This window comes from Pipistrellus hanaki, assembly GCF_964339955.1.
Source record: "Pipistrellus hanaki genome assembly, chromosome: 3".
NCBI classification, from domain to species: Eukaryota; Metazoa; Chordata; class Mammalia; order Chiroptera; family Vespertilionidae; genus Pipistrellus; species Pipistrellus hanaki.
In genome coordinates, this window is record NC_140505.1 from 146,851,019 (window position 1) to 146,878,831 (window position 27,813).

The 27,813-nt window shown below is 35.6% G+C and overlaps 1 protein-coding gene across 1 annotated transcript in view; it reads right to left on the reverse strand.

The window, feature by feature from the left end:
- ARID2 (AT-rich interaction domain 2) overlaps positions 1-27,813 on the reverse strand; it is a 153,266-nt gene that overhangs the window by 60,463 nt on the left and 64,990 nt on the right. Inside the window, exons 4-11 of the mRNA XM_084876630.1 lie at positions 18,119-18,252; positions 10,186-10,404; positions 8,311-8,378; positions 2,478-2,544; positions 2,135-2,385; positions 1,713-1,809; positions 1,219-1,428; positions 238-405 (exon numbers count right to left, since the gene is read on the reverse strand). Coding sequence (XP_084732756.1) covers positions 238-405; positions 1,219-1,428; positions 1,713-1,809; positions 2,135-2,385; positions 2,478-2,544; positions 8,311-8,378; positions 10,186-10,404; positions 18,119-18,252 — 1,214 coding nt within the window. The remainder of the gene's footprint in view (positions 1-237; positions 406-1,218; positions 1,429-1,712; positions 1,810-2,134; positions 2,386-2,477; positions 2,545-8,310; positions 8,379-10,185; positions 10,405-18,118; positions 18,253-27,813) is intronic.

The window sequence follows — 27,813 nt, forward strand, 5'->3', positions numbered from 1 at the left end:
AGAGGTATAGAGAGTCAGAAACATCGGTGAGAGAGAAACATCAATCAGCTCCCTCCTGCACATAGCCCACTGGGGATGTGCCTGCAACCAAGGTACATGCCCTTGACCGGAATTGAACCTGGGACCTTTCAGACTATAGGCTGACGCTCTATCCACTGAGCCAAACCGGTTTCGGCCATAGTATTAAATCTTACACACCAATAACCACGCTGAAAAAGAATATGTAAAAACACTAACCTGGGGCAGATGCTACATGGATCTGGGTTTGAACTTGCTCTACAGCTTGTGTCCTAATTTCAGATAAAACTTGATGACTGGAACTTGGATGTTCAATGAGTTTTACTGCAGCTAGTGCATCAGGGCCAAACATTTGAATATCCATAGAAACCAGACATACTAACATGTCTAAAATAAATTAAAAAGCCAATAGTTATCAATCAATAGTATTATTTTAAAATCATACTGCTTAAAACCACATACTGTACAGAATACTACTTCTCAAATCCATTATATAAATTGTTGTACATTAGAATTATCTGTGGATCTTTAAAAAAAGATTTTAGGCTCCACCTCTAAAGAATGATTTAGTAGCTCTGAATTGGAGGTTAGGTTTCTTTACTTTTAAAGAAAATAAAAACCAAGTGATTCTGGAACTACTTATAGGGAAAGTGACACAATTTCTCCAAAACAATACTTTTCATTCCAAATCTTTATTAACTCTGATTTTAGAATTTATATAAAAGAAAGAAATCATTTGAATCACTGAGTAAAATGTTAACATGACATACACACTTACAACCCACCATGGAAGTGAGTTCACTGGTTTTAAGGATAGTACCACTACCAGCAACTTTTATGAACAAAAAGAAGCTTGTTTCACTCAGCTTTAGTTGCTTAACCATCTGAACTAGAAAGACCTATAGCCCAGAGAGTCAAATAATAGTAGTTCTGTTGATTTCAAATTTCATATACTAGTAACAGAAATAAAGAGAAGGAATAGGGATTACTAGTCACATACATCTTGGACTCTATTATGACAGAAGTTTCTTGCTCATCTAAAGTAAGCAGAAAGAATATTACAAACAAATGTGTCTGAAAGCATAATGACTCCTCAAATTAACAGTAAACCCCAAATATCAATTGTGATTTCATATAGCACATTATGTATTTTCATCTCAAAAAAAACAAAACTTACATGTTTCTTTGGTTTAGTCTTACCTATGCTCTTTTCCACTTTTGCAATTTTTGTGCAAGCTACATCTCCCATTTCTGTGAGCATATATAGCACCTCAAGTGTTGAGATTACGAGCAGTACATCAGGTAAAGTGAGATGACAAATGATCTCTCTGTATGAGTCCTGATCGACATATTCACAAATCAAAACACCATTATCTTCTGCTTTGCAAAGATTTCCCAAAATTTCCATGCCTGAAAAGCATACACATAAAAATATATATTTGTGTGTTTTTTTTTTTCAATCCTCATCCAAGGACGTATTTTTAAAATTATTTTAATTGATTTTAGGCGGGGGCGGGAGGAACATCAATCGAATACTGGTTCTTGTATATGCCCAACTGAGGATCAAACCCACAACCTAGGTATGTGCCCTGGCTGGGAATCAAACCCAAAACCTTTTAGTGTAGGGGATAGCAAAGCAACCCATTATACTAGTATTTGTTTTTTAACAGATGATAAAAAGTTTGGACACTTACCCCTCATCTTTAAAAATCTATCCCTTGACATTAGGCATTTTGTAACAGTATGAAACATCAGATGAGTAGTTTTGAAATCAACAGGGTCCAATAAAAGCTAGAAAAAGAAAGGACACTATTATTGAGGTAGGTCTCTTCCAATGTAGTATATTTCACATTTAATAAAAATGAATAGAATAATATTGCGTAACTTTAAAAATGTAATTACTATAAGCATAGCCACCACTAAATTTGGAGCATCATTTCAAATATTTTTTACCCATAAAAATGTGTGATATTTCTACAATACCATTTTAGGCAAAAACTATATGTAAGCATTGAATACTCTATAAATATGGCAAATATAATAATGCCACATCTTGAAAATTTGAAGTAAATATTGTCACTATTAAAACTGTTTCAAGTTACTGTCACATGCTTACCTCAGCTGCAATATTTCCTAATGTGTCAAGGCCTAATTGCCTTAGAGAAATAAAATGACTATGTGCAGAAAGTAATAAGAAACGAAGACAGGTACGATTAGCTGCCAAGAGCTTAACATTTCCCTCCTCAAAAGAAAGGTTTCGCAAAATCACTGCAATCTGAAGTACCCGCTGTCCTTCAATATCATTAATGCCCAGCTTTCGAGGTGGATGAAATAAAGACTCCCAAATCCATTCTCCTGATGTACCTTCTACAACAAAAAAAATATATTATACTCATTAATATTTCATTTGTTATTATTGATATTTCAAAGTTACTTGAAATTTTTTCTTACTGACTTACCATGAGACTTGTTTCTATCAGAAATAAGGTCACGAACTTCATTATCATCAACAATGTCTTTCCAAAACTATAGAGAGAAATTATTATGCATAATTCTGACAATTTCAAAAAACCATTCTATTATTTTAAAAGTTGTCACACAAATTATAAAACTTTTTTTGGTTCATATAGGTATCACTATACTCTGTGTATTTAATTCATTAACATAAATGCTTGATTTTCTATAGTTAAGGAACTTATACAATACAGTATCATTCTGAACCAGGGGGTCTTAAGTTAGGGTCCACAGATCCTTAAAAGTCTGTGAAAGAAATTAGGGCATATATGAACTTGAATGAGTGGGAAAAATGACATGGTCATAACCTCTAACTAAAATTTATCAGTTCCTTAGCATTTTCTTCAACTCTGAATGTTAGACAAACCACGGTAATATTAGCAGTATCTGTAACAATATGAATCAGATATTTTCAGTCTGCAGGCCGATGCTCTATCCACTGAATCAGATATTTTCAGATCACATTGTCAACAACATGAATCAGATATTTTCAGATCACTGTACAGCAATGAAAAATATACAGAAAGTGTTTATGCTCATTAAAATTATGTCATTAATACCACTAGTAAATTGCACATAATCACTGTATTCCAGTTTATAGACACTCCTGAGACACAGTTACTGAGTAAATCAATATCTTGAAGGAAATCAAACATCAAGTGGTGAAGATGTGTTCCTAAATTGGTAACCCAGATATTGAAGTTGCTTTCCAGTGTTCTGTAACTGTTTTGTTTTTAATCCATATGTGAGAGGAGGTAAGTCAAAATCTCTAATTTAATGTTCTTTTCCAGGATAAGAAACAATGCTTTTATACAGATATGTCTATAAAAAATGAATTTCAACTTCAACTTGTCTATACCATGTAACTGCATTACCTTATTTCTGTACTCAAAGAAGTACAAGGGCTATTAGTTCACTTTTTATTTCTAAAACTTCTCTTATTTATGTTTCAATACAATTGTATTTTACTTTGGGAAATAGGTTCTTTTGCAGTTAAAGTCACTAGTCTGAGAGAAAGTCCATCACCAAAAGGATCCCCAACAAAAAGAAACCAAAACTCTCATGATTAAAAAATGTTTAGTAACAATAAAAAAAAGAATTAGGAATATGAAGAAAAGAGACAACCTTCAATAACCAAGAAAAACAGGGCCACAGGAAATTCAAATAACGATATCAAACCTGAGGCTGATCCCATTTTTGAGCTCAGCCCCTCTGGTTTGCTGATGACCTAAAAAATTCTTACCAAAAAAAAAAAAAGAAAAAAAAAAGAAAAAAGATATCAAACATGAAATTTTAAATGACAATGGATAAATAAAAGCTGAATCCTCATGAAAATATAACAATCCTATATGTATATGCAACTAATAACAGAGGTTTAAAATACATGAAACCGCCGAGACCGGTTTGGCTCATTGGATAGAGCGTTGGCTTGGGAACTGAAGGGTCCCGGGTTCGATTCTGGTCAAGGGCATGTACCTTGGTTGCGGGCATATCCCCAGTAGGGGGTGTGAGGCAGCTGATCGATGACTCTCTCTCACCGATGTTTCTAACTCTCTATCTCTCTCCCTTCCTCTCTGTACAAAATCAATAAAATATATTTAAAAAAATAAATAAATAAAATACATGAAACCAAAAATAACTGAAAGGGGAAATAAATATTCATAATTATAGTTGATAATTTCAACACTAATCTCTCAAGAAATCACAGAATAATTACACAGAAAAGTAATAATAGAGAATTCTTGAACATGTCAACAACCTTGATTTAACTGATATCAATAAATACTACAAACAACAATAAAACACACACTCTTTTCAAGTCGCATAAAACATTCACCAAGGAAGACCACATATTGAACCCTAAAACAAGTCTTATTAAGTTTAAAAGACCTAAAAAGATATAGAATATGTTCTCTGACAATAATGGAATGTGATTAAATTCAGTAATAATAATGACAGTGAAAGCTATTTTGAAAATGAATAGTCAGAAATTAAACAGAATATGTCTATATAACCTACCAATCAAAGACAAAAATCACAAGGTAAATAAAATAGTATCTTGATTTAAATGAAAAACAAAGTCAACATAAAATTTTTGGGACAGAGCTAAAGCAGATTGTAGAGAGAATTTATAGCTTTATATGCTGATATTAGATAAGAAAAATTTAAAACCAATGGTCTAAATTCTATTTTAAGAAACCTGAAAAATAGCAAAACAGTACATAAAAAAGTAGTATGTAAATCAAAGCGAGTAAATGGAGATGGAGTCATTCTACTGTCCCTGAATTATTTAAGAAGTATACAGTAGTAAAAGTACTAATTTACTAAATTATTAAGAATTTAAACTATAATCTCTAGCACAATCAATGAGAGAACAGAATAAGTGTACAAATACCAAACTAAGAGGATGGAAAATTAATTAATAAACCATATTCATACAATATTCATTCAAATAAATTGAAGAAAAAGGTAAGAAGGAAAAAAAACAAAAAACTGAACAGGCAGAATGTATAGAAACCAATGCAAAACATAGTAAATTTAAACATAAGAATACAATTACATCAAAATTACATTTAAGGTAAATGGAATAAATATACTAATTTAAAAACCAAGTTTTTCACACTGGAGAAATATGTTTTTTACAAAAAGTCATCTAAAGAATAAGAAAGGCTGAGCCCACCTGGTGTGGCTCATTGGTCACAGGTTCAATTTCATGTGGAGGCACATGCCCAGGTTGTGGGTTCTATCCCCAGTAGAGGGCGTACAGGAGGCAGCCCATTGAGGTTTCTATCTCTCCCTCTCCCTTCCTTTTTTTTTAAAATCAATTAAAATACTATATTCCACAAATGAGTGGGATTGTGTGATATTTATCTTTCTCCAACTGGCTTATTTCATTTAGCATAATGCTCTCCAGTACTATCTGCACTGTTAAAAAATGGTAAGAGTTCTTTTTTCACAGCAGAATAATATTCCCTTGTGTAGATATACCACTGTTTTTTAATCCACTCATCTGCTGATGGGCACTCAGGCTGTTTTCAATTCTTAGCTATTGTAAATTGTGTTATTATGAACATAGGGGTGCATATATTCTTTCTGATTGTTGTTTTTTATTTCTTGGGATATATTCCTAGAAGTGATAATACTGGGTCAAATGGGAGTTCCATTTTTAATTTTTTGAGGAAACTCCATACTGATGAACAAAAAGAGACCCAGAGTCATAGAAGCATCAAACAGAGGGAAGACAGGGGTGGGCCAAGGGAAGGGGAGGGAGATCAACCGAAGGTCTTTTGTGCATGCATATAAGCAGAAACAATGGACACAGACAGTAGGGAGGTGAGGGCCTGTGCTAGAAGTGGGAGCAGGCAGGGAAAGGTCAATGTGGGGGGGTGGAGGAGAGAGAGAAAGGAGACATATGTAATACTCAAATGAAAGTAGACATGGTTAAACTGGTATCAGATGGGGGGGAAAGTAGATTTAAAGGCAAAAAAAGATCCTTTACAATATGTACAATAGACTAGAAAGCTATAACTATAGTGAAATTCAGATAGATATTAATAAGAAATAGGAAACTAAAAAAAACTTCCTATGACCCTGACCGAAGTGGCTCAGTTAGTTGGGCATTCTCCCATGCACTAAAGGGTTGGTGGTTCGATTTCCAGTAAGGGAACATGCCTGGTTTGGGGCTCCATCCCCAGTTGGCGGGGTGCAGGAGGCAGCTAATCAATGTTTTGATCTCACATTGATGTTTTTCTCCCTTTCTTCCCCCTTTCCCCCCCCTCTCTCTAAGAATCAATAAAATATATTTTTTTAAAGTAATGTTTTTGAAAATTAAGAAAATTCCCTTCAATTAATCCATGCACCAAAGAGTAAAACATAATGGTAATTAGAAGATATTTTAAGAATTAAAGATGAAATATTAAAATGGAAAGAATAAAGTTAAATGTGTGCTTATAGGAAATTTTATGGATTTAAATGTATTAGAAATATAAAAACAAAAATCAATAATGTAAACACCAGATTAAGTTAGAAATTGTGTAGCAAATTAAACCCAAAGAACATAACATATCGAAAATAATATAAACAGCAGAAATTAATGAAAAAGTTCAGAGATGATTATCTAATCATCCTTATTTGTGTCTTCCTGATTCCATGCGATTAGTGATTATACTGACATCCCACTCTCCTTTGTGATTGCATATGTAAATATGTAAATAAGTATTTTTAACATCATATACTTAATTGCCAATATTCTGTAGTTAAAGAAAATTATCTGCCTAACTACAACCAAGAGGCTTAGCTTTTAATGGGTAGAGTGAGTGGGGAATTTGAAATCCAACTACATATCAGGTGATAAATGTGAAGACCTAGTAACCTCAAAAGAAGAGATAAAAAGATTATCTCCACTTGAGGTTTGAGTTAAAAACAATCCCCTAAATATTTCACTACTAGCCTGCACTAGAACCCCCGTAGGTTTTGTTTTACCATCAGTTATTTGAAAAGCTCCACTAAAAAAACTAATAGTCATTCTGATCAGTATTTCTTTTCAGTTTTTTGGCAAATGCAATACAGAAGTGGAGAAATAAACTCTCGTTTAATTTGTTTAAAAAAATCCCACAAACAGGTCTGGTGAAATTTATAAACCAACATTATAAAACACAAAAGAATAATCTTTGAGTCAGAGTGAGTAGAAAGAGTTGCAAGAAGCTTAGATATCAGGATTATCAGATATTCATTTTTTGTGTGTGTATGTGTGTGTGTATAATTTACAATTTATATATAACATGTATTATGTTTACATATAATATTTATACTAGAGGCTCAGAGCATGAAAATTCATGCACTTGGGGGGGAGGGCGAGGGGGGAGAGAAAGGGGTCCCTCAGCTCAGCCTGCCCCCTCTCACAGTCCAGGAGCCCACAGAGGCAGGCAACCCGGCGATCAAGGGAAGGCAACACACCCATCACATCCCTGCTGCTGCCACTGTCAGCAGTGCAAACCTCAGCCAGCCCTGGTTACCTAAGCCTCAGGAGACCAGGCAGCTGCCATCCAAGGCTTGCCAGCACCTTGCGTGTCAGCTGGGCAGCCACCATCGGATGCTTGCCCAGCTGGCATCCGATCAGGTGGGGCTGAGGGAACTGGGTGCCGACATCTTGTAACTGTGGGCACCATTATCTTTGAGGGCATGGTAGTCAATTAGCATATTCCCTCCTTATTGGCTGTGGGCACTGCCATCTTTATGAGGGTGTGATGGTCAATTAGCATATTCCCTCTTTATTAGATAGGATACTAATAAATTTTATATTTTTAATATACTTTGAATTATATAAATTAAAATTATTAAAAGCATTCAAGGGCTACTTTGGAAAATTACAAAATGAATTTCTAGAAATTAAAACAATCACTAAAATAAAACTTACCAGATGAGTCCAGTGGAATTATTAGAGATAGCTAGAGTCATTAAACAAACTGAAAAACAGCCATAAGGAAATTACTCACACTGCTGTCCAGAATCTGAGTTTCCTCGGATTTATTGTTTTGTTAAAGATTTATCATTTTCAGAAATCAATCTTGAATAGAATCAGAACTTTATTTCTGTTTATTAGCTATTCTAAAAGCACTTTATGCAACTTAATCACAACTTTCACATAGGTATCTCTATGTATAATGATAAAGAGTAATGTATAGGTAGTATTATGTATAGAAAATAGTATATACATGATACTGGCCCTTGGCTACATGAATACATGATTCAATATTTTTAAAAATGTATTCAAATTACCTTAACAAAATCTCTATCAGTCTTCTCCTTCCATTCTTCTCCAAATACAGTAGAAAAGGATCCTAAAGCTAAAAGAATAGTATATTCAATAGCATGGAATTATTTTTATCACTTAAGTCCTTAACAATAGGTAGGTGTAGAAAAACAGTAACAACACAATTTAAGATATCTTGTACACTAAAAACTGTTTCATAGTAAATGATAGACATAGTAATCTCTTTTGAAATAATATTTCAAATTATGAAAACAGATGGAAAATTAATTTTTTGTTACTCTTATTATATGCCTTCAAACACAAAGTGCATCAACATTCCGCATTTTCAAAGGAAGTGGCATTATATTTATCTCTCAATTAAAATTCCATGCCTTAAAAAATAAATCAAAAACTCTCAAAAGCCTAACCAAATCAAATATAACCATAATTCTCAAATTCAAATAAATCACTTTCAAAATGTTAAAACAGTATTTTAAGTATGGGGACTTCAAAAAGTCTCTGTACTCTGGAATGCTAAACTTCTGAATTTCTTAAATGTGCATTTTCTAAATTATTAATGTTTTAGGTTGCTACACTGAGTAATTTATTCTTTTAGATAAATAAAAATGTTTAAAGAATGTAAGAAAACTAGGTCTATAAAATATCATACTTCAGTAACCAAAACTGTTAACATTATTTCAATAAATACACGTTTAATCCTTATTCAGTGATTAAATGATAAGACTTCAAAAAAGATTATTCTGGTTTGAAAATATTCTTTCTAAAAACTTCATTTAGGTTTCTAAAAATGTGAAACAATTTAAAACTTCATACAATATTAAATGCCAAATGGTATCTTTAAAATGCCAAAATAATGAATTCAAAATAATGAATACAAACTGTAATTAAAAAATAAAATTTAAAAAATAAAATATTAGGAATCAAAGAACATAAAATTGAGATGGAAATCACCAAATTTAGATCTTAAAATTATTATATAAACTGAGAAGTACTGATCTTTGTTCCTTCCCCAGGTAACCAAGAATAAGGACAGTTTCAGGGAAAGTAAGAAACTAATTCCCACTATTGTTTAAGCTAATTTCAAAATTGCCTTCATACAAAATAAGTACATGCCAAATTTTAAGGAATCCCGATTAGATGATCCCTATAAATTTATGTTTGAAAGTATACTACTTAACACAAATCAAATCACAGAAAAAGAAACAAATTTGCAAACATGTTGCTATTTATAGATTTAAAAAATCGTGAACCTATAAAATATTACAAGAAATCCTCAGGCTGTGTTGATTGTGCCATATATATAGTTCCTATATGATAAAATAATTTCATTATATGTGAATACTTTACCCTTTAATAGAATATAGTTATGGAAAAAAGTTACAATGGTGTTGGGGTAGGAGGTTAGAGGAGCAAATAAATATTTGTATCGATAATATTCAGCTAACATATATATTTTAAAAAGGAAAACTATGAGCAAGTAAAGATTTCAAAAGATATTTTCTCAATCTCTATTAAACTATTACACTACAAGTAGAAAACTGAACTATTTGATCTGAAGAAAACCTAGATTTAGTAAGAGATTAATTTCACAGAAAATAAAAAACGTGATTTATAAAAACCTATACCTCTGTAAACATTACAAGTATAAAGGATATGAAAAACTTGGTAAATCCTATGTTGATTAGGCAGCAAATTTTAAAATGCACTGATCTAAACTGTTTAGTTAAAAATCCAAACATTCATTATTTTAAATAATACATTTATATAAAACAAATATTATACTGACTAAGAAAAAGTACTTTTCTCCTTAAATAACTTGAAAACAAAATCTGTAACACCTTTATAGAATGAAAATTCAATGTGTTTTGCTTAAAACTTACTGTCGTCAAACACCCCAGCATTAGCAAGTAATAAAGTGATGATTTTAGGGTCTTTTTCAAGTTGCATGACATGTTTGCTTTCATTTGATAGAAGAGTGCATACATTAATAGCAAAATCCACTTCATTTGGGAGTCCAGATAACAGTGAAAGCACCAATTTGTTATAATCATTTGGCGAATTGAAGTCCATAGATAGCCCATAACTTTGACGAAGATAATCTAACAAAGATAAAAACAAAAACACCTTATGTTTATCAAGGAATAGAAACCATTGTTGTTAATATCCTCTGAATAAAAGACAGGAGTTTATTATGTATTTTTAATATAGAATGCAACGTTTTTTAGGAGTTCAATTGTCTAAACTTCATAAGTTAAAATTATATTTTTCAAGTATTAAAATAGAAAAATGTACATGCCCTCTTCGATATGATTGTAAAGTTATTATTATTTTAATTGATCTATACTTTTTATAAACTCTTGCATTTCAAAGAACTTATTCTGATTTTTATGTAAGAATACTAAAAAGCTAGTGGACTAGTTAGTTCCTTTTAAATTTTTAACAATATCATGCTTTTAGATACACTGCCTATTTTCTTTACCTAATTATAGTTATTCCTTTTTTTTTTAATTGTCACCTGAGGATATTTTTTCCATTGATTTTTTTTTTTTTTTAAGAGAGTGTTAGAGGAAAGACACATCCACATGAGAGAGACACACCAACTGGTTGCCTTCTCATGGGGGTCAGAGATTGAACCTGCAACCCAGGTATGTGGCCTTGACTAGGAATTGAACCCGCAACCCTTTGATGTGTGTGCCAACTTTCTAACGACTGAGAAACACAGGCCAGGGCAGAATTATTCCCTTTTAAAATTAGATTATATATAATTAACAAAGTGAAATTCATAAATTTTAACTCTATAGCTATGAATTTTGATAAATACAGTCTTTTAACCACAATACAAAGAAGATATAGTAATTCCATCACCCAAAAAATTTCTTTAAATGCTCCATTGTAGTCAAATTCCTTATGGTCCTTTCTATTCATAATCACTAATCTTTCTGTTCCTATAACTTTATTTCAGAATGCCAAATAAATGGAATCATATAGTATGTGTCTAATTTATTTTTGTTTTAATCCTCATTGAGGATATTTTTCCATTGATTTTTAGAGAGTGGGAGAGAGGGAAAGACAGAGAGAAATATAAATATCAATGTGAGAAAATTACATCGATTGGTTGCCTCCTGCACGTGCCTGGGCCTGGAAGAAGCCTGCAACTGAGGTAAGTGTGCTTAACCAGAATCGAACCCAGACCCTTTGGTCCACAGACCGACACTCTATCCACTGAGCCTGGTTTCTTTTATTTAGAAAGATGCTTCTGAGGTTAATATCCATGTTGATTTGTAAGTCAGTAGTTTGTTCCTTTTTACTGTTATAGTATAGGTTAACAAAATCTGTTTATCCATTTCCCAGATGAGGGACATGTGTACTCTGTCCAGTTTTGGGCACCTATAAATATACTAGAGGCCCAGTGCATAAAATTCATGCACTGGTAGGTTCCCTAGCACCTACTGGCTGCTGGCCAGGTACTCCCTCCCTTCCCCCACCGCCTTCCCCCAACAGGCCTGTCCTCTGGTTGAACTACCTGAAGAGTTCCAGTTGAGGGAACAATTTGCATACTTCGCTTTTATAATATAGGATTGCTATAAACAATCACATTCAGGACCTTGTGCAGACTTTTTCACATTTATTTCTCTTAGATTGCTGGGTCATACAAAAGTGTATGTTGGCTGTAACATCTTGCCTTTTTACCACCAATATACAGAATTCCTGTTGCTCTGCATCCTTGTCAGCACTTGATATCGTCAGTTGTAAATATTCTGACGAGTCACTTATCTAATATTTGCTTTGTAAATACTTTTTCCGAGATAATGGCTTGTCTTTTCATTTTCTTAACAGCATCTTCAGAGTACAAGTTTTATTTTTATGAATTTTGATTTATACATTTTTACCTTTACAGTTCATGTGTTCATGTGTCCTAAACATTTTTTTTTTTTTTCTAATCCAACGTAACTAAAATTTCCCACAGGAGAAATAATTTAAAACAATTTGGGAATTTTGAAGGTAGGGTTACAGAACACTAATGTTTAATCATAACATATACATATAAGAAAATGTTATATTTCTAGAAATACTGATTCTTAATTGGGGCAGTTTAGGCCTTGAAAGCTGTATCCTGAAACATATATCCCAAGTACATTTTTCATATCTATAATAATAAAAGTATAATATGTTAATTAGACCAGATGTACTTCCAAACAAAGCTGCAGTGGGCAGGGGCTGAGGCAGCAGAGTTCTTGGACATGGTGGCGGCGGGCGGGCCTGGGACCAAGGACCTTGCATGAATTTCATGCATTGGGTTTCTAGTCTATATATATATAAAAGCCTAAGTGACGACTCCACCATTCAACCAGTAGACCTATTGCTATGATGCATACCGACCACCAGGGGGCACTCAATGCAGTAGCTGCCCCCTGGTGGTCAGTGTGTTCCCACAGTGGGAGCATTGCTCAGTGAGCTTACCGAGCAGTGGTGGTGGTAGGCACAGCGGGGCCGGGATGAGCAGGAGCAGCATAGTGCCTGGCCGGGGCTCAGGCTTCTCCCTGGCCGCCTGCCGCTCCATACACTACTATATCCCTCAAGGGATGTCGGACTGCTGGTTTCAGCTAGATCCCCGCAGTCCGACATCCCCGAAGGGTCCTGGATTATGACAGGGCGCAGGGCAGGCTGAGGGACCACACTGGTGCATGAATCCGTGCACCAGGTCTCTAGTAAGATATAACTAGTTTAATGGGAAGAGCAAAAAAACAAGTTAAAATGCTTCTAGATAAAACATTTCAAAAATATATGGATTAAGAAAAAATTAGAATACAAAGCAGGGATGCATTGCCACAACATGCTACTGAAGAAAATCATGTAGGTAAGAAATTTATTTCCCAATATAGACATTTGAGGAGACACCTCTTCAATTCTAAAATATTCTAAGAATTTCTCCAATAATATAATAGTGAAATCCCACAATATAGTTATGATTATAAATAGATTCTTGACCATATTTAAGGTTGAACAATAACATACTGTTCATTTTAATAATCTATACTAATGAAAGGGTAATATGCTAATAACACCTGACATCTTCAGGATGTCATTCCAGACAAAGCCACAGTGGTGGGGATTGAGGCAGAGGTGGTTAGAGATGACCATGCCGGAAGGGGAGCAGTTAGGGGGCAACCAAGCCGGCATGGGGGCAATTAGGGGGCAATTGGGCTGGCAGGAGGGTGGTTAGGGGGCAGCCAGGCTGGCAGGGGGGCAGTTAGGGGGAGATCAGGCCGGCAAGCTGAGGCAATTAGGAGCAATGAGGCAGGTAGGCATGCAGGCAAGCAAGCAGTTAGGAGCCAGCGGTCCCAGATTGCGAGAGGGATGTCCCGGATTGGAGAGGGTGCAGGCCGGGCTGAGGGACCCTCCCACCCCCAGGTATGAATTTTATGCACCCAGCCTCTAGTCTTGAAATGAAATATCTCATAAATACCTGAAAATAAATACCTGAGAAAAAAATTAACAAAACTTCTGTGAAAAAGGAATAGATTTTGATATTTCTATACTACATATGGTAATTGATTATAAGAACCCAAGTATCAGCAAGAGTTTTTAAGATTCCATGAAACCTTTAAACAAATCTCTTCAACAAAAAATAATCTGGAACCTACATTCATTGTCAAGTCTTGTTTACTAGTAAGTGCTTTCAATATGATCTTAGAATTGTTCTGTCTGCTACATCAGATACTCAATTCAATACATCCCTACCTGAATAACTTTCCCAAAGACATCTCCAATCAAAACAAAATAATACCAAGATGTTTAAGAAGTTTAAAAATTAGAAAAAACACAAATAAATAATTATGAAAAGTCCTTTAATTATATCATCAGGCTTGGTAATAATTCCTAAGATAATATAGGAAAAAATGTTTATAAGATTTGAAGAACCTCCCCTTTCTCTACCCAAGGAGATATCATCGAACAGCTACAGTTTAATACTCGAAATGGGATTGGAAATTACTTTCAATACTACAGGTGTGGTGCATTAAATGCACAGGTTCAATTCCGAGGTCTGGCAAGCAACAGAAACACAGCAGAGACTCCACTGCCACCTGTTGCCAGCGCTGCATTGCCAATGCCCACTATGTTCCACACCGCCCCCTGATGGTCAGCGCACGTCATAGTGAGCAGTCAAACTCTAAGTCACCCAGTCGAACTTCTGGTAGAGGGGACAATTTGCATATTAGGCTTTTATTATATAGGATTCCTGACTCAAAATTTATACAAATGGATCATAGCTGACAATGTTTATTTTCAGTTTAGAGGAAAAGGAGAATTATTCCTAGAGAACTTTCTTTCCATTCATAGCACAGTGATTATTGTAGTGCAAATGTCTGTTAGAATATGAGACACTTAAGCGAAAGTTTTTGCTCAAGTACAATTTATAAAACTAAACAACCTAAATCTTCCTGTATGAAACTTTCTCAAATTTAAATACCAAAAATGTAAATGGAGAGGGTACTTGGTCTTCTTTTATCAAAATAATTGGATTGGATTACATCATCACTAAAACCATGGTTAGCTCTGAAATTCTATAGTTCTATTAATTTCAATTTATTTTTCAGTTTTGCCTTCCATAATTTTTAAAAAAATATATATTTTATTGATTTTGTACAGAGAAGAAGGGAGAGAGATAGAGAATTAGAAACATTGATGAAAGAGAGTCATCGATCAGCTACCTCTTGCAAACTCCCTACTGGGGATATGCCCGCAACCAAGGTACATGCCCCTGACCGGAATCGAACCCGGGACCTTTCAGTCCCCAAGCCGACGCTCTATCCATTGAGCCAAACCGGCCTCGGCTGCCTTCCATAATTTTTCTACTTAAGACATTGTAAAGAAACAATTTTACTTGAATTAAAAAAATAAATTTTAATTTTAATTTTAAAAAATAAAGATGAACAAAACATCCTTAATAATTTTACTCTACAATACTGCAGAACTGAGTGTATTGAAATCAATACCAAGGGGCAGGGAGGAAAGGGAGGATAGAAAAAGAGGAAAGCCAAAGGATTAGGTATTTATAACAAGAAAAATGATGCAAATGAATGATATAACCACATGTATTGATGCCACAGTTGAATAACCATAAAGTTCAAAGCAAAATCTTCTCAATATTTTTTGTTATTTAAAGTCATTGAGGAGGGAACCCAAGATGGCAGTGTAGATAAACACCTAAATTGCTGCCTTGCACAACAATTTCAAAACTACAACTAAAAGACAAAACATCTATTACCCAGAACCACGGGAATGCTGGCTGAGTGCAAGTTCTACAACTAGAAGGATAGAGAAAAGGGCATTCGGTGCACAAATACTGAAAAGCTGAGGTACGGAGGTGTGTGCAATCCAGGCTGGCGGCGGGCATTGCTTTCTTCAACACGAAGGAAGACAAGCTCCCGATTTCTCTGGACTCCAGATTCTGGGGAGACACGAGGGACCCAAACTCCTACAGAGAGAAGCTGGACTGTCTGCCATTGGGTTGGAAAGTGAGGGTGGCTTGCTTGCAGAGCTGTATGTAGGAATAATTGCTTGCTGCGTTGGGGCTTGGGACCCAGGGTGCGGTCGGAGGTGCAGAGACAGCTGGCTGGGAGCCATCTCTATTTGCCACACCTTAGCCTGGTGACACCCTGGGACCCCACCCAACACAACCTACAAACCTACCCAAGCTCCAAGTAGTGGCTTTTGCATACGAATGGCCTTCCCTATCTGAGCTTAACCTAGCAAACTTGCAACCCAGTTCAGACAGCTCAAAACCTCCAAATCCTAAGCAAAGAGGTGAAAATTGTAGTTCTCACTGTAGCTCCTGCAGGGTGGCCTCAGACAGTAGCTGACCCCATTGGAGATCCAGAAGCCAGTGTACCTAGCGGTCACTGTGAGACACCAGATTTCAAATTTTCACATCCATAAGTGACATATTCAAGAGGCAGACTCAGTGAGCACCAAAGCCTCACTGAAACTAGTCCTGCACCATAAGCATGTCTCCAGGGCAGCAGTTCTTCCATTATAAACACAGCGGGTCCCCACAGCCAATTGGCCTGGAGGTCAATTCCTCCCAGTGTACCAACAGCAATTAAGGCTTAACTACACCAAGATTTTGCACTCAGCCCACAAAGAGGTGTACCAAGAACATCTACCTCAGATGATTGGGGAGGCTGAGCTACTGGCCCCTATAGGTCACCTACTACACAAAGCCACTCCATCAACACAGGAAAGCAGCCAAAGTGTGGAGACACAGAAACATGTCACGAATGAAAGAAATGGAGGAAAGCAAACTACTGAACGACATAGAGTTCAAAAACCACATTTATAAGGCTACTCAAGAATCTTCTAAAAACCTTTGAGAAACTTGATGAGAATGCAAAAAAAAAAAAAAAAAAAAAAGTAAAAGGACCAGTCAGAAATTAAGCATACACTGTCTGAAAGAATATACAGAAACTCAACTATAGATCAATGTACCCCAAGAATCAAACCAAAGATCTGAAATATGAGGAAACAAAAAACATCCAACCAGAAAAACAAGAAGAAAAAAGGATAAAAAATTATGAAGATAGTGAAAGAAGCCTCTAGGACAACTTTAAGCGTACTAACATCCGAATTTTTGGGGTGCCAGAAGAAGAGAGCGAGCAGGATATTGAAGGCCTATTGAAAGAAATAATGACAGAAAGTTTTCCCTACCTGGTAAAAGAAATAGACTTACAAATCCAGGAAGCACAGAGAACTCCAAACAAGAGGAATCCAAAGAGGACCATACCAAGACATCATAATTAAAATGCCAAAGACAAAAGACTAACTTGAAAGCAGCAAGAGAAAAACTGCTAGTTACCTACAAGGGAGTACCCATACAACTGTCAGCTGATTTCTCAACAGAAACTATGCAGGCCAGAAGGGAGTGGCAAGAAATATTCAAAGTGATGAACAACAAGAACCTACAACCAAGATTACACAGCAAAGCTATCATTCAGAATTGAAGGTCAGATAAAGTGCTTCACAGACAAGAAAAAACTAAAGGAGTTCATCACCACCAAACCAGGATTATATGAAATGCTGAAGTGTATTCTTTAAGAAGAGGAAGAAAAAGAAAAAGGTAAAGATAAAAATTATGAACAACAAAAAGACATCAAATACATACCTACCAATAAGTCAATCTAAAAATCAAGTGAATAAAAAATCTGAAGAACAGAATGGACTGTTGAATACAATAGAATCAGGGACATAGAAAGGGAGTGGACTGACAATTCTCAGGGGGAAGGGGGTCTGAGGGGTGCGGGAAGAGATTGGACAAAAATCTTACACCTATGGATGAAGGGGGGGCGGTAAGGGCATGGGATGGAGTTGGGAATCAGGTGGAGGAGAGCTATGGGGGAGGAGGGGGGAAAGAGGAACACCTGTAATAATCTGAACAATAAAGATTTATTATTTTAAAATAAAATAAAATAAAATAAAATAAAATAAAAGTATTGGTATTTGGCAGGGGGGAAGAGGGGAGGATGAAAGGTCAGGGGCAAAGGAGGATAATAGAGGGGACCTGTAATACTCTCAACAATAATTTTTTTTAAAAAAGTATAGGTATTTGTAAGTCTGAAAACTGCTATAACTAAAAACCTCATGAATGCTACAACTGAAAACCTCATGAATCCTATGATAGAAAGGCCTTGATACAAATTAGATGTTGATCTTTGAACATTATATTAAAGCTTTAAGTAAGGAATTAAGTCATTGATGTTATTTATTTTCCTAATTCAAAACTGTGGACCTATGCCCTGTCAATTTCCAATTTACCTGATACACTGTGTTGCTGGTAATTGTAGGAAGATGGAATTGCACCAATAGGAAGCTGTGGCTTTGGATTGCCTGGTGGTACTTCATCATCATCCTCCCCAAAATGATGAACTTTCTCGTACTTTTCTAGGTAACTGAAATAGAAAAAAAGCACAGTAGAGATTTAAAAATAGTATACATTTTACGTTTTAACTCCTACCATATATATGTTTTCCTTTTCTAGAGGCCCTAAATTTTTTAAAAATATTAGCATACTATAAAACTCTTATATTGTTGAATAATCACTTCAACAATAATACTGCAGACAAACTCAATACAGTGATTCCAAAAGTGTGGAGTTTTTTAAAATTGATTTTAGAGAGAAGAAGGGAAAGGGAGAGAGAAACATCGATTGGTTGCCTCCTGAACACACTCCGACTAGGGATCAAACTTGTAACCTAGGTTACGTGTCCTCACCAGAATCGAACCAACAGCCTTTTAATGCATGGGATGGCACTCCAACCAACTGAACCACCAGCCCAGGGCTGTGTATATTTTTATTTAACAACATATATTAGAGAGCTAAGCATGTTAATACACACAGTACCAGTTTAGTCTTTTTAAACAGCTGTATAATACTTAAGTGTATTGATATATCATAATTTAACTGATCTCTAGAAATGCATTTAACTATTCTATTTTGTGTTTTGCTATTATGTAGAAATAAGTTTAATCTATGCACTTCTCTGAAGAGGCTTTTGAAAATGGAATGCTCATTTTGAACAGCAAAAGAGCCAATTCCACATCCAAAATTCACGGCCTAGCCCTGGCTGGTTTGGCTCAGTTAGGCCTTTGGCCTGAAGACTGAAGGGTCACAATTCAATTCCAGTCAAGAGCACATGCCCAGCTTTAGGGCTCCATCTCCAGAAGGGGGCATGCAGGAGGGAACTGATCAATGATTCTTTATCATCACTGCTGTTTCTATCTCTCTCTCCCTCTCTGAAATCCATTAAAAAACATTTTTTAAGCCTGTTTAAAAACAAAAAAATTCATATGCCTAATACATTTTGACAAATTTATGAGACAGTTCTCATATCTCCCACTGTATTACCATTTCTGAGTAATGACCAATCTTCCTAATATCAATTAGAATTAAATATCCAAATTCACAATTTATCATCACCTACCAATTTATAACTAAATTCTCAAGTACAATTTTATTTTATTTTATTATTTTTTAATTGATTGCAGAGATGAAGGGAGAGGGAGAGAGAGAAATATCACTGATAGTGAATCATAGATTGGCTGCCTCCTGCACGCCCCCTACTGAGGATCGAGTTATCAACCTGGGCATGTGCCCTTGACTGCTACCAAACCTGGTACCCTTCAGTCCACAGGCTGACTCTATCCACTGAGCCACACCAGCTAGGGCTCAAGTAAAATTTAAAAATGGGGAAACAAACTGGTCAAACCTCTCTGTCAAAGACAACACTATAACAAAGTTGTTACTATACTTCACAAATAAGTTAATTAATACAATTTCTTATATTTATCATAGAAAAGTTCTAGATGCAGTTATTTTATAGATCAACTCTTCTACCATTCCTAATTCAGGCAGATTCTAAGTCCATTAGTAGCTATATTAATGTCCCACTTCTTTGCTTTTATAAATTAGACATCTGAGATGAGGGAGAGGTATATCAATGAACACAGAGGATGGCCTCAGAAGTATTATTTTGTTTTTAGTACCAAATCTAAACTTTCAAAGTAGGATGAATGGAAGCTAAAACTTTACAAATATAAAAACTAATGACATGGAAAACCATTACCATTCCCCATTTTTCCCTTTTAGTTTTACAAGGTACAATAAATCACATCTTTGAAATCTGGGGAAAAAATTAAACCACCCTTTCCATTCCTTCCAAGTTCTCCATATAAGATCAATTAGAAGGAATTATTTTCCTAGCTGACAGCTTGACAGCCATTGAATCTAACACTTTTCTTTACTTTTAGAGCTACAGCATACTAAAGCAGGGACATATACACAGATATAACCCTTGAATATTGAGGAGAATATGCAGCTGTAAACATTTCACCCTTATCCTGTGATGTCCTCCAGCAAATAGCATTTACAGTCCAAAACATAAAACAAATGATGATTAAAAAGAGACATTCTCTTTTCAGTATAGACTTAAATAGATACATAAATCAGACCTATTCTTTTTTAATTTCTAATGCATTTATCATAAAAAGAACAGTATATAAAATTTAGAAAAAAATAGCTGCTCCAAAATTATGAGGCACATTTTCTGTAAATGAAGAATCACATGAAGTCCTCAGGCAATAGTACAATATTTTGAGGTATTTTAGAGAGTACGGTTTTTCAGAATTGAACTCACTGTGCAATGGTTAAAAACAAACTAAAGATAATCAGTATTAAATAAGTTTTAGGCAAATATAACAAAAACAACAATGAAATATAGAATTTTAAAATCAAAATCATACACTAATAGTATTTTTACAATGTTCTTTATAAATCTGTTACTCATAATTGAACACAATAGATTTAAAATTTGTGTTTTTTTTATTACAGCTGAAAGAGAAAACATTGTTAGTAAGAAAGACCAAGCCCTAGCTGGTCTGGCTCAGAGGATAGAGCATTGGCTGTGGACTGAAGAGTCCCAGGTTTGATTCTGGTCAAGGGCATATACCTAGGTTGCAGGCTCCATCCCCAGCCCAGTCAGAGCGCATGGAGGAGGTAACCAATCTATGTGTCTCTCTCACATCCATATTCTCTCACTCTGTCTTTCCCTCTCAAAGAAGGAGAAAAAGGAAAAGAAGAAAAAAGGAGTAGATCAATGGGAAAATAGCCTTGGGTAAGGATTAACAACAAAAAGACCATAAATATTTTACTTTCCTTCCCATTACACCCCAAATGGAGCATAAGTAATATGAAGTGACTCACAGCAACACAAGTACTATCCTATATAATAAAAGCCTAATATGCAAATCAACCAAACCACAGAATGACTAGTGGAATGACCAGTCACTATGACATGCACTGACCACCAGGGGGCAGGTACTCAACACAAAAGCTGCCCCCAGCCTGCAGGACCCAGGCCAGCCAAGGCGGGTGCCAGTGGCGGGGAGCCCCATCCCCCAATCAACCTGTGGTGGGGGGCAAGGCTAGCAAGCAGGCGACACCAGGCCAGCCAAGATGGGTGCCAGGGGGCCTCCCCCCACAAAGATCACCCCACCGGTCACCCCACAAATTGGTCCTGATCTCTGGCCAGGCCTAGGGACCCTACCTGTATACGAATTTCGTGCATCAGGCCTCTATAGTAATCTCAACAAAGAGAATACATTATATACCGTATTTTTCGGACCATAAGACGCACTTTCCCCCCCCACCAGAAGTGGGGGGAAAAAGTCCCTGCGTCTTATGGTCCAAATATAGCCTACACATATACTCTAAAAAAAAAGTTTTTTTACTTGCCCGGCTCTGTGTGGTCTCTGTGTGCTTGCCCGGCTCTAAAATGGTTCTAAATGCTGCTGTTTACTTTACAGGGTTGATTACATGTGTTCATGACTGTGATGTTGGGTTTTAATGCACATAAAATATTTTAGGACACTATTTGTTTCAGAATCTTTTTTTCTTCATTTCCCTTCTCTAAAAACTGGTGCGTCTTATGGTCCAGTGCGTCTTATGGTCCGAAAAATACGGTACATAGAAACTTTATAATTCAAATTTTCATAAAGTTTTAAAAATATATGACTTCTGGTCCCTTGGAACATCCTAACCTTATTCCTTCAAGCAGATTCTTTACATAATTCTAATACCCAGAAATTTATGGTTTGTTTAATCAGATTGTTATGATTTGTGAAATTTTTATTTCCCTGGTTTGAGGACTAGTACTTGTTCTCATTGTCATGATAAACTATTTCCAACTGAGATCAACTAAGGTTTTCACATCCAGTTCTGACCTCTTGTCCCTCTTAATAAATAAACACAGCCTGGCCAGGTACGGTTCAGTGATTGAGCATCAATTTATGAACCAGGAGATCATGGTTCAATTCCTGGACACGACACATACCCAGGTTTCAGGCTCAATCCCCAATGTGGGGCATACAGGAGGCAGCTGATGATTCTCTCTCATCGTTGATGTTTTGTATATCTCTCCCTCTCCCTCTCCAAAATCAATAAAAATATATATTTTAAAAAATAAAAAGCTTAAGTGTGACTAAAATCATCACGAGTGGGGGAAAGAGTACATTCAAAATAGCATCAAATAATATGGGTAACACTGTTATGAATGTAGGAAATTTTAACCTCTAGCTGTATGACAGATCAAGGAGACACAAAGCGGCTGGCCAGGGAGGGACCACGGGAAGTTGGCTCCAGGGCATGTCCAGCCCATCTCTCCCAGTCCTGCCCAGCCGGACACCTTCTAATCAATTTCCTCTCAATGTGCATGAATCCATGCACAGAGCCACTAGTATAATAAATAATATTCTGGTAACTAGGTATGCTGTCAGATGGGTATAAAATTTATAAAGATAATAAGTTATATAATGTCTTACCACTGGGGTATACACCTGAAACATATATAATATTGTATGTCAACTACAACTAAAAAATAAAAAATAATTTAAATTAAAAAAATGGTTCTGGCTGGGTTGCTCTGTTGGTTAGAGCATCATGCTAATATGCCAAGGTTGCAAGTTTGATTCCCGGCCAGGCACATATAAGAATCAACCAATAAATGCACAAATAAGTGGAACAACAAATAGATGTTTTTTCTGTCTCCTTTCCTCTCTTTATAAAAATCAATAAATTTTAAAAATTAAAATTAAGTTGTCTCTTAGTTTTTCACAAGCTTGACATTTTTCATGAATATAACTCATTTCTTTTATAGACTTCTTCAATTTAGGTTTTCTGATATCTCATTGTAATTAAGATACAAAGAACGCACTTTTGGCAGTAATACCACAAAAGTAAAAGTGCATATATTAGGGGGCATATCACATCAATTTGTGTTACTAATTTTGATTATTTAGTTAAGTTTGGGACTGCTAGGTTAACTCACTATAAAATTACTCTTTTCCTTTTGGAAATTCATAAGTTATGAAAGGATACTTTAAGACTATAAGTAGCAGGATACCTGTTCCTATCAAACTTTTAGTAGCTTTAGTATCCATTGATGATTCTTCGACTGAATCATTAATTACAATAATGGTGATTTTTCTTAACTCCATTATTCCTTCTATATTTCTTAATTGGCATTCATTCTACCATAAATGATTTTTTCCATCCTCTTCATATATTCATTTACACACCATAAGACTCAAAAACTATTTCATGATTATATTTCTATTATTATTTACTCTAATGCTCGAGCCGTTCCAGATTTGGCCAGTGGGAACCCTTTTAAGCCAGCTTGCATATCCTTTGACATGTCCCTACAATTTTTTGAGCAGTTCCTCTCATTATAGCACAAAATATTAACTGGCTCATCCTGTAGGGACACTGCTCCTTCTTAATGAGAAACAGTGTTTAGAAACCAAAATCTGGACCTTAGGTGTGCTCACGGCTTATAGAGGTATTTTGCTTCTAGGCCCTTTCAACATACTAAGACACATAAATATAAGCATGTACCTGTCCATGAATCTATTTCTATGACTCTATAAATGCATGATATCATACTAATACATCTATAGCCAATTAAACTCCACAGTTATGCTTTTTTATATTTTTAATTCTCATCTCTAATAATGAAAAATTACATTTGCTCAATACTACAGTAAACAAACCTAGAATTCAGTATTTATACAATTCCTTTTGGATCAATGATACATCATTTGAAACAGGTTCATTTACTTCTGTTTTATTCCATTTTAGGTTTATTCTTCCACATTTTTGTTGCTTTTCTCTTTTATAACTTATTTACTCATTTTTATTGACTATGAATCTGTTTTCAGCATGTAAACTAAATTGTGGCCCTAGGCAATTTTGCTCGGTGTTTAGAGCATCATCCTGCAGACTGAAAGGTCCCGGGTTCAATTCTGGTTAAGGGCGCATACATTGGCTGCAGGCTTGATCCTCGGCCTCCGTTGGGCCACGTCCAGGAGGCAACAAATCTGTAAGTCTCTCTCACATCAATGTTTTTCTCTGTCTCCCCTTTCCTTCCACTCTCTAAAAAATAAAAAATAAAAAAAAAAATGGGGAAAATATCCTCAGTTGATAAAAAAAACATCAAAAAAAACACCCTCAATTGTGATTTACAGCTAAAGCAGTGATTAGAGGTAATCCATCATGTGATACAATTTCTTCCTTCTCTCATTTTCTTTCTAAGTTGCTTTTGGTATTTAAAAAGACCTGTTATTTTTTTTCTATTGGTCAACTTTGCACTTACACATTTGTAATGCCTTAATCCAATTTTCTTATCATCTAGTATGTCAACTTTTAAAATATTCTCACTCCCAAATATTGCTTTGACAATAAGTCTTTTCTACTTTTCTCTTTACTCTTCCTGTATAGTTACACTAGGGGCCCAGTGCACGATTTCATGTGCTTGAAAGGAACTGTGGGCTGCGAGACTGCAGTGGGCACAGGGGCAAGTCTCAGCGCATCCTCCATGCCCCTGCCCGGCCCTCCCTCTGTGGCCCCCAGAGCGGCGGCTATTGCCCCCATCATCCCTTAGGAGCATGGGGAAGTGGAGAAGCCCTCAGGGCAATTGGGACTGGCAGCTGCCACTCACACCCATTGATGGCACTGAGCAATTAGGACCAGCTGGGGGTGTGAGCAGGGCTAGCACCAGCAATGGATGCAATCCTAGTTTCCTCCACCGTTTTTCAGAACTTTCTTTGTTATCCATAAATGACTGTGTCAAGAGAGGGAAATATCTCTTGTGAGATTTGGTGCTTATTTTTTCCACTTACAGGAAACTTAAAATTTGTAGTATTCTGTCTTCTAGCTTTCTAGAGGGAATGGATTTTGTAGTTTTATTTGCTCTTCTTGTTGATCTTTACTGATATTGGAGGATATATGAAGAGATTTGGATTTATCCTTAGCTATCATTATCAATACTTGCTCAGAAATTGATTTGAACCCTTTTCTAAAAAATGTAAAAATGTGACAGTGTCCCAAAATTTGCAAGAAAAACTGATCTCAGGCAAGATGAAAAATATTTTAAATTTCAACAGAAAAACAACTGCATACTGACAAAGGGAACTGAAAAAAGGAGGATCATGCCCTGGCCAGTGTGGCTCAGATGGCTGGATATCATCCAGCGTGTACTGAAAGGGTGTCGATCCTATTCCTAGTCAGGACACATGCCTGGGTTGCGGGCTCAATCTCCGGTAGGGGGCATGCAGGAGGCAGCTGATATATGTTTAGCTTTCACATGAATGTTACTTTCTTTCTCCCTCCCCCTTCCTCTCTCTCTAAAAACTAATTTAAAAAGGGAAGATCATGTTTATTAAGCATACACAATGATGCAAATGTTTCATTTTCATCCACATTTCATTCTTCCACAACAGAAAAGCAAATACCAAAATAAACTGAATACAGAAACAGACTTTTGAATCAATGTATAACAATCTATTAAACCGACAATTTTGCCCTGCCTGGCTGACTCAGTAATGGATCAAAAGATTTCGGGTTTGATTCCGGGTCAAGTACACATATCTGGGTTGCAAGTTTCAATCCTCTGTTCCAGTTAGGGTCCATTTAAGAGGCAATCAATCAATGTATCTCTCTCACATTAATGTTTCTCTCCCTCATCCTTCTCCCACCTCTGTCCCTCCCTTCCACTCTTTCTAAAAACAATGGGGAAAATATCCTCAGGTGAAGATAAATAAGTAAATAAATAAACTGACAACTTTTTTTTTTTAATTTGAAGCTTACTGCTCTCATAAAATAGTATGCAGTCATTAATTCATCTATTAAATATTCACAGTGCATCTGGCATCATTCTAGATGCTTGGAATATAGACATTTGTTAGGTATTTGTCTTGAGTACAGACAAATATTCCATCCAAATAGGGCTAACATTCTCATGAGGGAAGACAAAGAATGAAACTAATAATATACTTTTTTTTAATTACAAAAGCTTTATATTTGGCTAATAAAATTTTAAATTTCACTTTTATTATCATATCAAAATGTCCTTTTGTGTATTTCTATCTAACTATACTTAAGTTATATACTGGGGAGTATGCCTCCAATTTCCCATTTTTAGAAATATAATTAAAGTCTTCAGAACGCAGATGTCTAGAGGACATTACCAAAAAGGGATACTGGATTTAGAGATAGACAGAATAGCTTAGGAAACATTGAGTTGTCTCTTCTCGGAGACTGCATAATAAGTACATTTGTAAGTGTAAGAGGAATAATTCCAATTTATTAGCTTTCATTGTTTGCTTCAAGTATAGGTATGAGAAAAAGAGTTGTATACAGACTTTAAGTAGCCAAAATGAGAACTGAATTAAATGTTTATTGGCTGATATCCAGCATTCCAGAAGCCTCGTATTTTGAGAACCTTCCAAAGTGATGAGTAGCGGAGCCTGGCCTTAATACAGACAATACAAAAGAATGGAAAAGTCTTCTCTTCACTTCATGGTAGCCACAACATGAAATACAAATCACTTTCATCCAAATGTAACTTTGCATGAAACTTGGAAATTTTAGGAAATAACCAAAGTAGGTTAGTTATAGTAGTAGCAGTAGGAGTTAAGAAACTTGATTTTACAGACTTCTTGTAAACTCCATTTCTTCAGAAATTAGCCAGGACTGAATTATGTTGCTTGCAGATAGTTACAATTTATAATAGTAATTCCATTTCTAAAAATATGCCCTATTATTGCACGTTGGCAAAAAAGAGAAGGATTACAATAGTTTGTAACAACAAAAGATAGAAAAAAATCCTACATGTTAAAACAATAGAATACTACTGTTATAGACACTTAAATTGGATAACTATATAAATGAAAAAAGTGAGTTAGAACTGTATTTGCTAATATGGAATAAAAAAGAATGTAGAACAATGGTGTATATGAAATATTTCTACCTATGTAATTAAAAAAAGATCAGCTATATACTTGCATATGAACAAAGTATTTCGGGAATGAAATTTAAAAATTGTAATAATGATTGCCTTTAGGAGAAACTTTCTCTTTTTTTAAGATATTAAAAAAAATGTTTTTAAACAGTGCTATTGCCCACTAGTGAGGCTCAGTGGTTGAGTATCAACAAAGGAATCAAGAGGTCATTGATTTGAGTCCCAGTCAGGGCACACAGCCGGATTGAGGGCTGGATCCCCAGTAGGGGTTGGTGCAGAGGCAGCCAACCTATTGATCTCATTGATGTTTCTATCTCTCTATTCCTCTCCCTTCCTCTCTCTCTAAAAAAACAAACAAACAACAACAACAACAAAAACAACCCAAAGCAGTGCTCTTGATTAATTTAATAAAAAAGGCTAATTATAAATAAATCTATTAAAGGGTACAAGATTTGTCCTGACCAGTTTTTCTCGGTGGTTAGAGCATCGACCTAAGTATCACAGGTTCAAGTCCCAGGTAAGGGCACATACCAAGGTTGCAGATTCCACAGTCCTGGTAGTAGCATGCAGGTGGCAACTAATCAATGTGTCTTTCTCACCTCCATGTTTCTCTCTCTTTCTCTCTCTCTTCCATTCTCTGTAGAAATCAATGGGGAA